This window comes from Carcharhinus amblyrhynchos, chromosome 1 (genome assembly GCF_965287045.1).
Source record: "Carcharhinus amblyrhynchos chromosome 1, sCarAmb.v2.hapA, whole genome shotgun sequence".
Taxonomy (NCBI): domain Eukaryota; kingdom Metazoa; phylum Chordata; class Chondrichthyes; order Carcharhiniformes; family Carcharhinidae; genus Carcharhinus; species Carcharhinus amblyrhynchos.
The window spans coordinates 145,486,204-145,504,470 of record NC_137324.1 but is presented as its reverse complement, the minus strand read 5'-3'; the positions used below and the strand labels follow the sequence as shown (position 1 = coordinate 145,504,470).

The 18,267-nt window shown below is 39.2% G+C and overlaps 1 protein-coding gene across 6 annotated transcripts in view; it reads right to left on the bottom strand.

Moving 5' to 3' along the window:
• Nucleotides 1-18,267, bottom strand: part of rapgef2b (Rap guanine nucleotide exchange factor 2b) — a 438,644-nt gene that overhangs the window by 229,499 nt on the left and 190,878 nt on the right. For 4 of the 6 annotated variants that reach the window (XM_080193478.1, XM_080193477.1, XM_080193480.1 and 1 more), the window contains exon 6: nt 13,831-14,016. In XM_080193478.1, the coding sequence (XP_080049604.1) occupies nt 13,831-14,016 (186 nt within the window). The remainder of the gene's footprint in view (nt 1-13,830; nt 14,017-18,267) is intronic. The other 2 variants (XM_080193476.1, XM_080193481.1) reach the window with 1 other exon arrangement.

Here is an 18,267-nt window from a genome sequence, read left to right as displayed (position 1 = left end):
TTACTAATTTCCTTTTTGCAACGGAGACTTCAAAAGTACCTCAGTGGCTGTGAAGCACTTGGAGCAGCCTACATAATCTGTACAATCAGTCACTGAATTTGGCTCCTTCACTCTAAATTCACTAAACATAATAAGCTGATTCTGTTTACCTAGATACCAGAGTCAAGATACAAAATAGTGCCATGATGCATACTACTGAAAACATCTGCAAACTATCCTCTCAAATGAAAGGAAATAAGTGCAAAATAGTGTGGATGCTGAAAATCTGAATTTATAAACCGAAAAATGTTGGAAACGTTCAGCCAGTCTGGCAGTATCTGTGGTGATAGAAACAGTTAACTTTTTGAATCCACATCACTCTGCAGTCATATTGATTCAAAATGTGAACTTTTTCTCTCTCCACAGACACTGCCAGGTCTGCTGAGTTTTTCCAGCATTTTTCTGTTTTTCTACAGGAAATGTAAAGTTTGCTTTCAATTAAAATTTATTTCATGTAGTATTTTCGTGTAATTTTCTCAAGCCCATGGCAGTGACTAACAGAACGCATGGATTTTTAAACTTGGCCGACTAGAAATCATTTACAGTGGTCTCTGATATGCAGAGTCAAGTATCAATAATTTGAACAAATACCAGTGAGGGAGATTAGTTTCATGGAGGTAACTCCCTCAAAACTAGACTGAATGATAATTAATGATAAAGCACCTTAACTTGCCCTTGTATTTAGTTTCCTCAATCGTCTTGTACTAATGGCTGCTAATATGAGAACACATTTGCAGCTGTTCTATTCCTAATCTAAAATAGTTTATTTCATAACATACACAGATAATGCAGAGATGCATATAAGCATTAGTACATTCTAGTACAGCATATGGTTTTGGCCAGAATACTTCAAATGAAAATCTGTGATGAGGAAAATAAAGAAAAGTTTAAAGTTTGGAGGCACAAATATTCAGCTACAAAAAGTGAACTTACTTTTTATTTAACCTGTACTGATTTGTTGTCAGTTTATTATCTATTCTGTTCCTGGTTGCCTGACTCCACTTGTTAATTATAGTCAAGCGTCTATTACATGGTACCCAATGTCAAAGTGTAAAATATATCAACCATATTAACAACTTGATTTGTATACCACCTTCAATATAATAAAATGTCACAAGGAGAGTCAAGAAACATTGTAAAACAAGACTTCAAAATATCATTTTGATTTGGGGACCCAGATGACTAACTTTTATCTTCAATGGGCTCAACTGAGCAGCTTTCTGTCTCTTTTTTTGGCAGTGCAGACATGATGGGTTGAATGGTCTCTTTGGCTACAACTTTTCTAACTGCAATCTCACCAACTCACTCCATTACGAAACTCAGGTTTTTCTCATTTATCTTAGATTTAAAAATTCAAAACAAAAAACTTTTAAATTTACGAATTATAAAATTAAATATTCATTAAAAAAAGCATGAAATGGGGGTTTTAGCAAGAAATGAGCTGAGATGAGGTGAAGTCAGGCAATGTTACAAAAGGTGGAAATAGGCAGGCTTAGTGATGCTGCGATGATGTGGTTGGAGTCTCACCTAAAAGTCAAATGAAACACCAGTGATGCAAAATCTGGTTTAGGAATTGAAGCTTAGGGTGGGGGCCAAAAACAATGGTCTCCACCTTTGTCCCAAATTTAACTAGAGGGAATTTTCATTCCTTAACAAATGGACACAAATATTATATCCCCAATCTGCTTATCTTCGAGTGAGTAGGTATCTGTTATTGTCACTAATTAATTGTCCCCTTGTGGGGACTTGCATCAGTAGCTCAGCAACCAAATTTACCATGCACTTTGCATTCATTCATATGCCCTCCAAACCCATGTTATATTTGCATTTATCCCACCTGACCCTTCCTATTTGTGAAGTACTGTTTACTCTTGTGCTAGTATTTCTCCTAGTTCCTTTCACACCTTGTTTCTCCTCCAAAATGCTTGACGAAAATGCCCATCCCCTGCCATAACATATAATGACACTAATCCACATTTTCCATGAAACTACGGACATAAGTACATATTTTAAATCCCACAACATGCAGTTAATACTTGCAATAAAAAAAAATTTAAACATGATAAGTCATTTGATCAGACTCTATATTGCAAAATGAAATCGAACAGAATTAAGCCATTAAAATACTGTGGGTACAACAGCAGGTCAGAGGCTAGGGATCCTGCAGTGAGCAACTAACTTCTTGACTCCCCAGAACGTTACAACCATTTATAAGGCATAAGTGCGATGGATTATTCTCAACTTGCCTGGACAAATGCAGCGCCAACTGCACACAAGAAATGCAACACCATCCAGGACAAAGCAGCCTGCTTGATTGATAACTCATCCATCAACATTCACTCTCTCCACCACCAACAAACAGAGGCAGAAGTGTGTTCCATCGGGAACTAACCAAGAATCCTTATGTCGCACCATCCAAACCCATGATCTCTATCATCTAGAATGCCAAGGATAGCAGGTAATTGGAAATAGCACCACCTGGAAGTACCCTCTAAGTCACTCACCATCCTGACTTGGTAACATATCACTGTTCCTTCACTGTCTCTGGGCCAAAAATCCTGCAACTACCTCTAATGGCACTAACAGTATTTCTACACGTCAGGGCCTGCAACAGTTCAAGGAGGCAACTCACTACCATCTTAAGAGCAACTAGGGACGGACAATAAACACTGGCCCAGTCAGCGAGACCAGATTCCGTAAATGATCAATAAAAGTGCTCGATATAAAGAGCAAGCCATGAAACATCCAATCAGGAGAATCAATTTTTTATTTTTAATATATATTTATGTAAAAACAACAAATTCAAGGACAAAGTGAACAAGATCTCCCTTTCCAGAATTCTACTTTGCAATTACAATATCCCTTCCATTCATTAAACTAGTCACATAATGTTTAGAAACTAACTGATGATAACAAGTTGATCTTACCCAACCTCCGAGTTAAAGAAAAATTACAGCTCACAATGCTTCCAATAGTTCTGACATTTTCACCATCTATAAAACATTAACAGTATCACATAGCTCTGCATTCATTCTGTTACATTGCAACTGAACGATTGGTGGGTGGTTACAATTATATTTGTTGCAGTATAAATTATGCCACATCTAAATATGGAAAAGGTTTAACCATAGTTGAAGAAGATTGGAGATAAAAATAAGAGTTTCCTAGAATTCCAATCCATTAACAATTGGATGCTTGAGAGGCTAATAATCCACAGCATATTAAAACAGGTAAAAACAAATCTTGATTCACAAATAACCACAAAAAACTCAAATATAATTTATTAAAAGATAGAGAGTTCCCCAATGATTTAGCTATTTTACCCAGAGGCAGCTGAGCCACAGAGAACATCAGGGTTCCTGGATTGATCCCCAGCTTGTGCAAAGTTAACAGATCTTAAAAAGGTGGCAAGGGGGGTTATAATTAGGCTTAACAATCCTAAATCAGAAAGAGCACCCCACTGTTAATCACTCAAAGTCACAGAACTCCAAAAAGGAACCCAGGAAACCCATGCAGACTTGGGGAGAACATGCAGAATCCACACAGTGACCCAAACCAACCACTGTGCCACAATGCTGCCCACGGTTTGGAGTGTGGTGTCAAAGGAGCCTTGGCAACTTGCTGCAGTACGTCTTATAGTTGCCATATATCAGTGCCACATTTTGCTAGTGGTAGAGGAAAAGAATACATAACGTGGTGGATGATGTGCCAGTCAAGTGTGCTGCTTTGTCCTAACATAGGTGTTGGAGCTGCAGTCATTCAAGAAGTGGAAATATTCCACCACATTCCCTTACTTGCCCCTTGTAAACGATAGGAGACAAACTACTCATTGGTCCAGCCATCTTCAATCTGCAAACTGAATAACAACCTGAGGAATAATCGAGTGATGTCCTGGGATTGAGATGCTTGAACTCCCAACAACCATCTTGCTTTGAAACGTCTGTGAAGAGTTTTTCCTAATTTCCATAGACTTCAATTTTGTTACAGCATGCCTTTTTTGATTTGATTTGATTTATTATTGTCACAGGTATTACTGCACCATGAAAAATACTGTTTTTTTGCGCGCTACACAGACAAAGCATATCGTACTTAGAGGAGAGTGAAAAATGTAATGTTACAGTTAGGGTGTAGAGAAAGGTCAACTTAATGCGAGGTAGGTATATTCAAAAGTCCGATGGCAGCAGGGAAGAAGCTGTTCTTGAGTTGGTTGGTACGTGATCTCAGAATTTTGTATCTTTTCCCCAAAGAAAGAAGGTGGAAGAAAGTATGTCTGAGGTACGAGGGTCCTTGATTATTTTGCTACGGCAACAGGAAATATAGACAGTGTCAATGGATTGGAGACTGATTTGAGTGATGGACTGAGCTTCATTCACAACCTTTTGTAGTTTATTGCGATCTTGGGCAGAGCAGGAGCCATACCAAGCTGTGATACAACCAGAAAGAATGCTTTCTATGGTGCATCTTTAGACGTTGGTGAGAGTTGTACTGGACATGTCAAATTTCCTCAGTCTCCTGAGAAAGTAGAGGCGCTGGTGGACTTTCTTAATTATAGCATCTGAATGGAAGGATCAAGACAAGTTGTTGGTGATCTGGACATCTAAAAATTTGAAGCTCTTGGCCATTTCTACTTCGCTCCAATGATGTAGACTGGGGCATGCCCTCCACTATACTTCCTGAAGTCGATGACCATCTCCTTCATTTGTTGACTTTGAAGGATAAATTGTCATCGCACCAGTTCACCAGGTTCTCTATCTTTTTCCTGTCCTGTGTTTCGTCACTGTTTGAGATCTGACCCACAAGGGTGCTGTCATTAGCAAACTTGAAAATCGAGTTGGAGCGGAATTTGGCCATGCAGTTAGAAGCGTATAAGGAATATAGTAAGGAGCTGAGGACACAGCCTTTCGGCACACCAAATGTTGAGGATGATTATGAAGGAGGTGTTGTTGCCTATCCTTACTGGAGGAGTCTCTGGGTTAGGAAGTCTAGCAGCCAGTTGCAAAGGGAGGAGCCGAGCCACAGGCCACGAAGTTTGGAGATGAGTCTCGTATGAATAATGGTGTTAAAGGCTGAGCTGTGGTCTATGAATACAAATCTGACATAGGTGTCTTTGTTATCTAGGCGTTCCAGGGTTGAGTGTAGGGCCAGGGAAATCACGTTCACTGTGGACTTGTTGTGGCAATAGGCACGAACTGTAGTGGATCCAGGCAGTCTGGGAAGCAGAAATTGATTTGTGCCATGGCTAACCTTTCGAAGCACTTTATAATGATGGATGTCAGAGCCACCAAATGATAGTAATTAGGCTCACTGCTTGGCTTTTCTTTGGTTCTGGGATGATGGTCATCTTCTTGAAGCAGGTAAGGACCTCAAGTGGGTATATACAGAAGTTGATGATGTCTACGATGTCTGTGAATACCCCAGCCAGCTGGTTCCTGCAGAACCTGAGTGCTCGTCCGGGTACCCTGTCTGAGCCAGCTGCTTTCCATGAGGTCAAGGTTAGTCATTTTAATCCCACTTCTAGAATTCAATGCTTTTATTCCATGTTTAGACCAAGGTTCTAATGAAGTCTGGAGCTGCAAGTTCTCAGCCATTCTGGCAATCACTTTATTTATACGCCTGTCAAGTTAAGTTTCTGGTCAATGGTAACCCACAGGTTGTTTATGGTGGAGGATTCAAAGGTGGTTAAAAAATTGCTATGATCAGGGAACGAGATTTAATCTTCATGTTGGCAGGAGAATCAAACTGACAGAAGTATTTTGGAACACAAGTTCATAGGATGCATTTGAGACAGTTTCCTACAGCAATACATTGTGGGATTTACCAAAGAAAAGGTAATTTTAGACCATGTATTGTCCATTGAGACAGAGTTAATTTGTAATCACATGGTAAGGGATCCTCTGGGAAAGCATTATCACAATAGGAGCGATTTCACCAAGCTCAAAAATGTTGTATGCAAGCTTGAAATAAGCATAAAACTTTAATAAAACTAAGTACACAGCTTTGAGGGGCACTAAGGTTGGGACATTTAATTAAAAGGTATGAGGATTGATGAACAATGGTGAACACTTAAAGAAATATCTTATAATTCTCCACAGATGTATATTCCATTGAGAAACAATTTGAAGAAAAAGTGACTTGTCTGTGGCTAACTAAAGAGGTTAAACATATTATTAGATTAAAATAAGAGGCTTTCAATATAGTCAAGAGGATCCAGTGTAGAGAGGGTTTTAGAAACCAGCAAAGATTAACAGAAGGGTTTTAGAAAAAAGCAAAGAATGACAGAAAAAAGGATAAAATATGATACGAGCAAACTAAGAAGAAATTTTTAAAAATGTAACAGCTTCTACAAGAATATAAAAAGGAACAGAGTAGATGTAGATTCCTTCAAGGCTGAGACAGGAAAAATTATAGTGGAGAACAAGGAAACGTCAAACATTAGACAAATACTTTTGAGTCTTCCTTCACAGGGTAGTGAAGAACTAAGAGTTCAACAAGAGTGGAAAACAAGAGTAATTAATACTGATAAAGTAAATGAACTGGAGAAATAAATGGAAATTAAGCTGCTGAGTCATCTGGACATAGTGGCCCAGATATTAAGGTCCCAAAAAAGATTGCAGAGATAGTGAAGACAATGGTTGCAATCTTCCAAAATTCCTTAGATCCTGCAACAGTCCTCACAAATTGGAAGGTGCCAAATGTAACGTGGCTGTTCAAGAAAGGAGAAAAGAAAATAGGAACTAAAAGGTGAGATAGCCTGACATTAATTTTCAGGAAAATTCTACAATTGATTATTAAAGGAGTGATAAGGTACACTTAGAAAATCACATGACTGAACAAAACAAATATGGATTTACGAAAGGAATACCATGTTTGAAAAGATTTTTGTGGATGTTACAGGAAGTTTCAACTTCTGTTGGGCAATTACCTTGCATCTGGAATCCTCTGAAACAGAGTTAGAATTGGAGCATTTGGATGTTTCGGACTCAATTACCAGATTAGTAACCCAGGAAAAGTTAGAAGGATTGAAACTAATCCTCACCTGTGGACTACCATGACTACCTGACCAACCTATTCCCCGACCACTCCCCACCATGAAGGAAGAACTCCCAAACAGGTATACTCCGCATTCGAGGGCAGGCCGGTTCAGAAGTCTGGGCAAAAAACATTGAATTGCAATGCAGGTAAGTAAATTGGAGTGAAGTGGCAATCCAATACTGATTGTCACTCCTCTGAAGATTTGGTCCTTTGGCAGGAAGAGCAAAACTGGACCATCAATAAATATGTAGCCACCAAGAAATCAAAGCGGGAATTTGGAAGGGACTTCTTTACCCACTGAGGTGTGGAATATAGAACTCTCAACCAGAGATAGTGGTTGAAGTGAATAGCATAGTTGCACCTAGGGAAAGCATAGATATGCAAATGAGGAAGAATTAAACAAGGGGTTTTGCTGATAGTTCTAACTCATAGAGTCCCTATTGTGCAGAAAGAGGCGGCCATTAGGCCCATTGAATCTGCGCCATCCCAGTAATAGAGTATCTTATAGAGGCCCTCCCCCCTACCCTTTCCCATAACCCCTCACATTTACCATGGCTAATCTACCTAACCTACACATCTTTGAACACTAGGAGTTGAACCAAACAAAGCCTGATTTTTGTGTTGCAAAGCTAAAAGTGTGCCCTACACCACTACAGGACAGGCTAAAGGATTACATTTTAACTGATATTGTGGTATCAGAACAGCCTGCATTGTTTTGTTCAATTATCAACCTAATGTACAAAAGTTTAAAACAAAAGTAAAGCTAAGTAATCTGCACCAAGAAATAAATAAAGCTAGTAAAACAAATTTTTAAGAGTTTGTTGGTTATCTTTCTCAGGTTATGTATTGAGAAAACAAAAAAACTATTAAAATGGTACACAGTTTACACTTGCATAATTAAAATGACTCGTGCACTGCTGTGCTAATTTCAATAAATGTACAATAATATCTAAGCAGTTCCTACAGTCCAAAAGATCATGCACAAGTTGACATTTTATAGAATCACATGCACAGATTTTGGAAAAATCTTATTTAAAAAGAAATTGAAAGCCACTTATGTTCACTTATTTCATAGTTGTAACGAATGGCTGACTGGCAGTTGCTTTTCTCTCATTCACGTATTTGGCATTAGTTACTTAGGCTATCTAGATTGTCATGATGTACCTTCTTTGCTCTGGGTCAAATTAAAATTAATCTGCACTTCTCATAGAAAGCTTGTTTTGTAACTAAAACCACGATGAATGAGTATACATGCCTAAAACAGTCAATGTTTGAAGTCTTTCTTCTAAGCTGACACAAAATATGAATTGTGTCTTACTATCTTGGAACTGTATCTTTTTAACTGGAAAAGCACGAGGATACATTTGTCTTGTGCTTATTCAAAACATTATCTTGTCAATGTATGCAAAAGACCCATCATATTTACAAAAAGATGACAAAGGGTCCTAAATATTTGGACACGAATAAAAATTTTAAAACCATACCATATCAAAATATGCTGTGTGCCATGCCATAGATTAAATAGTAGTTGAAGCATGCAACTTCAATGCTATATTTTACTCACTTTTCTTGTACTCTAAATAAATTGGTCTTGAAAAAGTAAATTTATTACAATAAGCAAATATAATCCAAAAAGGGACTGGAGCCCATTAAGCATAGCAGTTAAAAACTTTCACATCTAATAACCCTGTAGCTCAGAGAAAGGGAAGGCAACATTAAGATAATTGTTGTTGCATCTACATTGCTAAATGTCTCATTTATCCTGGTGATAGAATTAAAGGCCCAACACAGACTAAGGTTTTAGAAATGTACCTGCAGAATACCAGATATATTATCACTCACCCACAATCAGTAGATGAATTAAATATACCAGCACCATTATAATTTTAAGGTAAAAGACAGGCAAAATTGTGACAGCTGATTAAATGTTTAATTTTAAAACAACTAATGTTGCTCAGCAATTGAAAGCCACCATTTCACCTAAATCTGAAAAAAGGAGGGTCTTTTCTTTTGAAAAAAGGCAGCATAATTCTGATTTCAGTTCAAAATGATTTTTCTTTACTGAGTGAGATTTAGTTAATGCAATTAGTCATTCTCCTGTTAATGCTTTCAAAGTTGAAGTGTTATGCAAAGCATGTTGGTCACTGTTTTTGGCATTGTACTTAATGATGTGGAGATGCCAGCACATTATGAAGTCTCACAACACCAGGTTAAAGTCCAACAGGTTTATTTGGTAGCACAAGCCACAAGCTTTCGGAGTGCTGCTTGTTCATCAGGTGAGTGGGAGTTGTGTTCACAAACAGGGCATATAAAGACACAAACTCAATTTACAGGATAATGGTGGGAATGCAAGTCTTTACAGGTAGTCAAGTCCTCATGTCTTTGATACGGTTCCCTATGGTAAACTTTTGCAGAAGATACGGAGGCATGGAATTGAGGGTGATTTAGTGGCTTGGATCAGAAATTGGCCAGCTGCAAGAAGACAGAGGGTGGTGGTTGAAGGGAAATGTTCATCCTGGAGTTCAATTTCTAGTGGTATACTGCAAGGATCTGTTTTGGGGCCACTGCTATTTGTCATTTTTATAAATGACCTGGATGAGGGCGTGAAGGATGGGTTAGTAAATTTGCGGATGACACTAAAGTCGGTGGAGTTGTAGACAGTGCAGAAGGATGTTGCAGGTTACAGAGAAACACAGATAAGCTGCAGAGCTGGGCTGAGAGGTGGCAAACGGAGTTTAATGCGGAAAAGTGTGAAGTGATGCACTTTGGACGGAGTAACAGGAATACAGAGTACTGGGCTAATGGTAAGTTAATTGGTAATGTGGTTGAGCAGAGAAATCGGTATTCATGTGCATAGATCCCTAAAAGATGGCACCCAGGTTGGTAGAGTTAAGGTGGTGTACGGTGTGTTAGGTTTCACTGGTAGAGGGATTGAGTTTAGGGGCCATGAGGTCATGTTGCAGCTGTATAAAATTCTGGTGCTGCTGCACTTGAAGTACTGTGTACAGTTCTGGTCACTGCATTATAGGAAGGATGTGGAAGCATTGGAAAGGGTGCAGAGGAGATTTACCAGGATGTTGCCTGGTATGGTGGGAAGGTCTTATGAGGAAAGGCTGAGGCTGTTTTCATTAGAGAGAAGAAGGTTATGAAGTCACTTAATGAGGCATATAAGATGATCAGACGATTAGATAGGGTGGACAGTGAGAGCCTTTATCCTCGGATGGAGATGGCCAGCACAAGGGGACATAGCTTTAAATTGAGGGGTGATAGATGTAGGACAGATGTCAGAGGTAGGTTCTTTACTCAGAGGGTAGTAAGGGTATGGAATGCCCTGCTTGAAACAGTAGTGGATTCACCAACATTAAGGACATTTAAATGGTCATTGGATAAACATATGAATAATATTGGAATAGTGTATGTTAGATGGACTTTAGATTGGCTTCACTGGTCGGCGCAAAATCAAGGGCCGACAGGCCTGTACTGTGCTGTAATGTTCTCTGTTCTATGTTCTATTAAAGGTACAAATAATATGAGTGGAGACAGCGTTAAGCACAGGTTAAAGAGATGTGCATTGTCTCCAGTCAGAACAGTTAGTGAGATTTTGCCAGCTCAGGCAAGTCATGGGGGTTACAGATAGTGTGAAATGAACCCAAGATTCTAGTTGAGGTCATCCATCATCTCATGTGAGAACCCCATCCACTAGGTACATGGTACATACTCTTACAACTCGGCCAATATTGTCTACTTGATACGCTGCAAGAAAGGATATCCCAAGGCATGAAACATTGGGAAGACCATGCAGACGCTACAACAACAGATGAATGAACACCACTCGATGGTCACCAGGCAGGAGCATTCTCTTTCTGTTGGGGAACACTTCAGCAGAACAGGGCATTCAGCCTCTGATCTTTGGGTAAGCGTTCTCCAAGGCAGCCTTCACGACACATGACAATGCAGAATGGCTGAGGAGAAACTGATAGCCAAATTCCATACACGAGGACGGTCTCAACCGGGATCTTGGGTTCATGGCACACTATCTATAACCCCCATGACTTGCCTGGGCTTGCGAAATCTCACTAACTGCCCTAGCTGGAGACAATACATACTCTTTCACCAGTGCTTAACCCTCTCTCCACTCACATTGTTTGTACCTTTAAGGCTTGATTACCTATAAAGACTTGCATTCCAACTATTATCTTGTAAACTGAGTTTGTGAATACAGCTCCCACTCACCTGATGAAGGAGCATCGCTCTGAAAGCTTGTGCTACCAAACAAACCTGTTGGAATTTAACCTGGTGTTGTGAGACTTCTTACTACTGTACTTAATCCCAGAGCACCTAGTTATTTTCAATCAAGGTGGAAACATCATGAAATCAAATAGTGCTATAACTGTAGTTAAGCATAATACTCAAGGATTAAAGAGTAATGAGGAAATCAGAATTCAATCCTGCACTCTGCCGAGTTCCTAACCTCATGCAGCAATGTTCTGATGACAGAAAACCAGTAAGGTCATTTTGTACAACACAGAGCAGAATTGGAGGTCATTTGGAAGCATACCCTTTTAACAAGGATTTTACTGCACAACAACAGGCCACCTGGTCCAACAACCATACCAGTGTTTATCCTCCACGCATCTGACCTTTCAACAACAGGATACATGGACTACAAAATGGATGTACTGGGCGAGATTCTCCAGCTGTTCATGTCAGCAGGATTCTCTGGTCCCAATGCATAAACAGCGATTTGGCTGAGCTCCAAATTCTCCGTCCTTGCTGACAGCAGCAGTGGGGCGTGAATAGCTGAAAATTCTGGCCATTATCTTACAAATTAATGATGTCAGCTCTCTATTAATGTTTCTGATTAAATTTTTCCACTGTCTTTGCCTTGCCACTTTATAATTGCACACAACTAAATATACAGAAGTCAGAAGTCACGAAATTATTGGAGCGGATTCTTCGAGACAGGATTTAGTCTCGTTTGGAAATAACAGGATGTATTAGCAAGAGGCAACATGATTTTGTGAAAGGGAGATTATGCCTCATTAACTTGATCTGAGTTTTTCAAGGAAGTGATGAAAATGATTGATGAGGGTAGGGCAGTAGACGTTGTCTTCATGGATTTCAGTAGGGCCTTTGACAAGGTTCCTCAAAGCAGACTGGTGCAGAAGGTGATGTTGCATGGGAGCTGGCAAGGTGGATACAAAACTGGCTTGGTCATAGAAGACAGAGGATAGCAGTGGAAGGGTGTGTTTCTGAATTGAGGGCTGTGACAAGTGACATTCCTCAGGGATCAGTCTTGGGACTTCTGCTGTTTGTAATATATATAAATGATTTGGAGGAAAATGTAACTGGATTGATTACTAAGTTTGCGATGGTACAAAGGTTGGCGGATTTGTGGATAGCGATGAGGAAACAGCAGGATATAGAACAGTTGGAGACTTGGGCTGAGAGATGGCAGATGGAGTTCAATTCGGATAAATGTGAGGTAAAGCATTTCAGAAGTTCTAATAAATATATGCAGTAAAAGGCAGAACCCTTAAAAGTATTGATAGGCAAAGGGATCTGGGTGTACAGGTCCACAGGTCACTGAAAGTGGCAACGCAGGTGGGGAAGGTAGTCGGATGGGGCACTGATTTTAAAAACTGGCAAATCATGTTGCAGCTTTATCGAACCTTACTTAGGCTGCACTTGAAATATAGTGTTCAATTCAAGTCACCACACTACCAGAAGGATGTGGAGGCTTTGGAGAGAGTACAGAAAAGATTTACCAGGGTGCTTCATGGTATGGAGGGCACTAACTATGAAGAGAGGTTGGAGAAATTTGGTTTGTTCTCATTGGAATGATGAAGGTTGAGGGATGATAGAAGTCTACAAGATTATAAGGGGCATGGACAGAGTGGATAGTCAGAAGTTTTTTCCCAGGGTGGAAGAGTCAATTACTAGGAGGCATAGGTTTAAGGCGCAAGGTTTAAAGGAGATGTACGAAGCAAGTTTTTTTTTTTACACAGAAGGTGATGGGTGCCTGGAACTCGCTGCCAGGGGAGGTAGTGTAAGCAGATACATTAGTGACTTTTAAGGGGCGCCTTGACAAATACATAAATAGGATGGGAAGAGAGGGTTTTAATTCAGTCGGGCAGCATGGATGGTGCAGACTTGGAGGGCCGAAGGGCCTGTTCCTGTGCCGTAATTTTCTTTCTTCTTTGTTCACAAGATGGAGAGTACTGTTACTCTAATATTACTTTCTCACTCAAAAGCACATGTGAAGCATATCATAGCACACTGGAGATGATCAAGATCAAGTTTGTTTGCCAAAGCCTGGCAAAATCTGGTTTGTTTGCAAAATCTTCACCAACCTCACCAACTTTTCTCTCCCTTCTCCAGAAATCAGTAGCTCATGCTATGCTTTGGTTCCATTGGTGTCAACAATTATCTATCTGTTTATGATTCAGAAACTGGGGTAATATCGGAACAGACATATTCAGAGTCATATCAAATGCTTACTGTTGTCAGGAAATCTCAACTCATTTCATAAGGAATCTCACAATCAACTTACAAAGGTATTATTTCTATACTTATCAAACTGGTTCAATTCATGCACCACCATGAAACATGGAAAAACAATGTGCTTAGCAAATGTGCCAGAGACATCACTCTAACAGAAATTTGCTTTCATCAACTTTTTAATATTCCACGTAACAGTATACGTTAACAATTAACTCAAGAAAAAAGACTACTGAATAAAGTTAATCACAGACTCACTGTGTGATATCCTCTTGGTAATGGTGGCTTTCCCACTGGATAAGGATCCACAGTATCGATGATTGTTTGCCGCTCTCCTTTCTGGTTAATTTTTTTAAATCGCCTACGAGACTGTCTATGAGAAGCTTGCCGCTGAAAATATTCCTCATTTTCATCCATGTAGTCCACCTTCAAATAAACGAGAAGCTACTTGAATAAAATAAGCCATAATTAAGACAAGCTTCTAAAATCCTCAGCACCTGCTGTTTGAGGCCATCACTGGTGAATTTGCTGAATCAACGGTCAAGAGCAATGTCTCTGGCAATTTTTAAATTTGTATTAAGGATATGCAGTTCATCTCAGAGAAAAGGATGGCGGGTTTCTGAGAAGGGAAAATTATATGGAAAACTTCAAATAACAATCACTTCTAGCTCTAAATTTCAGATTCCATACATTTCTTGAATATTCACTTCATATATTCTAGTTTCCTTCTCAGTTGCACATCTTCCAAACTATAGCACAGTGTACATGAAGTGCTAAAAAATCAGCGTACAAACAACATTCTTTTGATAATCTATTTGTTTTGACAATGTATGCCAAACATTTTTTCAGCCCACAAATTGAAACGGTTTGCAGCCAACACCACACTGCCACCAGCAAGAATGCAACATTAGGTAAAGTCACATGATAAACATTTGATCAATATAACATATTAAGTAAGCTATTCAGCCCTACAATTAAAACTATAGGGCATTTCTAAACCTGCTGGCTGATTTCCTCATTTCAATGTTAGGAGTGATTAAAGTGGTAACAGCAATTAATTACAACAGTACAGCTTACATCGACATGATTGTAAATTAATTGGTTTATTCTATGCTACTCAGAAACAGCCATGTCCAAATGTTTTGCTTCCATAAGTCATTGCAATAAGCAGATTGCACATCATTTTACAATGAATGTTTTTGTTAACTTGTATGTATCTCAGGCTAATAATGCTAACAGATCATGGTGTTCAAATTTAAGATTCAGTAATCACGAATGCACAGGACCTGCTGATACTGCAGATGGATTATTGTTATTCTTAGAGTTGTTGTCTGGGGTTTCAGAAGAAGGGTCTGATTGGGCTGATTAACAAGAAAATCATGTGTGTGGGTGGGGCTAGGTTCATAGAGAGAAAAAAACAGGCAGTTTCAGTTTGAATTTAAACAGAGCAATAGCTCTTTTCCTCTTTCTTTCTTCTAGTTAAAGTCTGGCAATCTGCTAGGAAACAGATATCGCTCTCCAGTGGTCTTCAAAGGCTACAAGATGTTTTCTCCCTCCCCCTCACTCTCTTTCACCAAAGTTCAGCTGCTCAAGACAGGTTTTCCTTTGGAGGCTGCTGTCTGAGAGTCAGAAGACAGGTGTCCCTGTATCTCCGTCCAGAGGGGTAAAAATGCTGGAGGATTGGGAATTCATTTAAATTTGTAAATCTTGCTAACTGATTCTGAAGAGGGGTTACACGTGCTTGGGCATATTGCTTATATTGGAACTAACAGAATTCTACCTTGTCATGTTTAATATTTCAGTTAGTAAAAGTTATGCTAATTATTTTTATTACATTTTAACTGTGTTGTTAAATAAAGTTTATTTTAATAAAAGCTTTTGATGGGTCAATAGAATCACACATGGAGGAACACCTTACGCCCACACTAATGCCAAAATCAAAAATAGTTTAGGTATAGATTAACTTCATAATATATCTTAGACTTTCTCATTTTGTCCCAAACAGTAACATTTAGGGAATTAAACATTATGGCCTAGAATTTCCCGAAAGATGTACCATTTCTGTGGTGCAGGTTATGATGTACTTCATTATGGCACTACATTCCAGGAAATTATGACGTAGGACAAGTTATGGCTTTTTTTTTTTTACACAGAACTGCCAAGCCCTACCAACGCAGTCAATTATAATTTTGCCCTGTCCTCTCCCATCTAAATCAACAATAATAATGTTTTTGCAAAATTAGTGTTGTTTTGATTGCTGCTCACAGTTAGACAATTACAGAATGGGCAGATTATAGTCCCAAATACAGGGTATCAATTTTGTTTATCTGTTATTTCCCTCTGCTGATTCTCCATAGCAGACTCTTGCTATTGCTGCTGAGTCAAATGCCCTCTTGCCCGAGTTGAAGTCGAAGTCAGCCAAGGCACCAAACCATCCTGATATTGCGTTTCAGTATTTCCAAGAAGCAGGAACTAACTTTTCAGCACAGACAGTATTCACAGTTGTAGCTAAGAATGCAGATACGCGCACTGGTTATTTACTGCTATATTTATATAACTTTGAAGAAGCTCCATGAATTATCATTCTCTTCTCACTTTGGCTTCAATGGCAAATTTCAGAAAGTCTAAGAAACCCTTGTATGTGCTCTTAAAATTAAATGCCACATAAAAATATCATGGAACTTTATAATTTACATAATTAAACTGCCACCACCACTTTGGAGGTAGTTTGGGTCATACTGCACGTATCAAAGAAAACCTGGAGATTAGAGTGTTAGAGCTGTCCATAAAATGTAGGAGCAGAAGCAGGTCATTTGGCCAATCAAGTTCTCACGGCCATTCACTGAGACCATGAATGATCTGATATAGTCCTCAATTCCACTTTCCTGCTTTATCCCTTTAAACCTTGATTCTTTCACTGATTAAAATACTGATAATTGCAGTCTTGAACATACTTAACGACCCAGCCTCTACAGCTCTCTGTGGTAAAGAATTCCACAGATTCACTACCCTCAGAAGAAACTTCTTCTCATCTCTGTCCTAAATGGGCAACCCGTCACTCTAAGGTAATGCCTAGGATTTCTTACAAGCTGAAAGAACCTCTCAGTATCTACCTGTCAAGCCCCGAGAATCCTATGTGCCTCAAAGTCACCCCTCATTCTTCTAAAGTCACTGAGTACAAGCTCAATCTATTCAACCTCTCCTCATAAGAAAAATATTTCATATCATGGATCAATCTAGTAAATCTTCTCTGGGCTGCCACCAATGTCAGTATATCATTCTTTAGATGAGGAGACCAAAAGTGTTCAAAGTATTCCAGATATGGTCTAATTAGTGTCTTGAATAGTTTTAACAGTCTCCCTACTTTTATACTCCATTCCCTTGGAAATAATAGCCAACATTCCATCTGCCTTCCCTATTACCTGCCAAACTTGCATGGTAGCTTTTTCTGAATTATGCACAAGGATCTCAAAGTCCCTCTGTGCTGCAGCTTTCTCTATTTAAATTATATTCAACTCCTATATTTTTCCTACCAAAGTGAATAACTTCACATTTTCTACATTACATTCCAACTGCCAAGTTTTTGACCATTTACTATATCACTTTGCAGACTCATTTTGTCATTCTCATCACTTGCCTTCCCACCTATTTTTGTGTCATCAGCAAACATGGGCAATAGTACATTCACCTCCCTTGTCCAAATCATTAATATATATTGTAAATAATTGTTGCCCCAACATTGATTCCTGAGGCTCTCCACTAGTTAGAGGTTGCCATCCTGCAAATGCCATTCTTCTCATTCCAATTCTGTCTTCCATTAATTATGACATGGAGATGCGGGCGTTGGACTGGAGTAAGCACAGTAAGAAGTCTCACAACACCAAGTTAAAGTCCAACAGGTTTATTTGGCAGCAAAGCCACGAGCTTTCAGAGGGAGTGTTAAGCACCGTTTAAAGAGATGTGTATTGTCTCTAGCCAGGACAGTTAGTGAGATTTTGCAAGCCCAGGAAAGTCATGGGGGTTACAGATAGTGTGACATGAACGCAAGGTCCTGGTTGAGGCCGTCCTCACGCATGCAGAACTTGGCTATCAGGTTCTGCTCAGCGATCCCGCATTTAGTTTGCCATTTTTTTGATCTGTGCTAATATACCATCCCCAACACCATGGGCTCTCATCTGATTAAGCAGCTTTTTGTGCAATGCCTTATTGAATGCTGTTTTGAAATCTAAGCATATTACATCTCCTGGTTCCCCTTCATCAATCCTGCTCGTTACCACCTTAAAGAATTTCAATAATAAATTTGGCAATCGTGATTTTCCCTTCATGAAGTCAGGCTGACTCTGCTTGATTACATAAAATTTATTTATTAATCACAAGTCAGCTTACATTCATACTGCAATGGTGGTTAGAGTTCAATAATCTCAGTTCTAGGACATCACTGCAGGAACTTCTCCGGATAGCATCCTAGGCCCAGGCATCTTCAGCTGCTTCATCAGTGATTTTTCTTCCATCATAATGTCAGAAGTGGGGATGTTTACAGATGACAGCACAATGTTCAGCACTATTTGTGACTACTCGGATACTGATACAGTTCATGTCAAAATGCAAGAAGAATGCATAATATCAGCTTGGGCTGACAAGTGGCAAGTAACAATCATGTCACAAATGCTAGGCAATGTCCATCTCCAAAAGAGA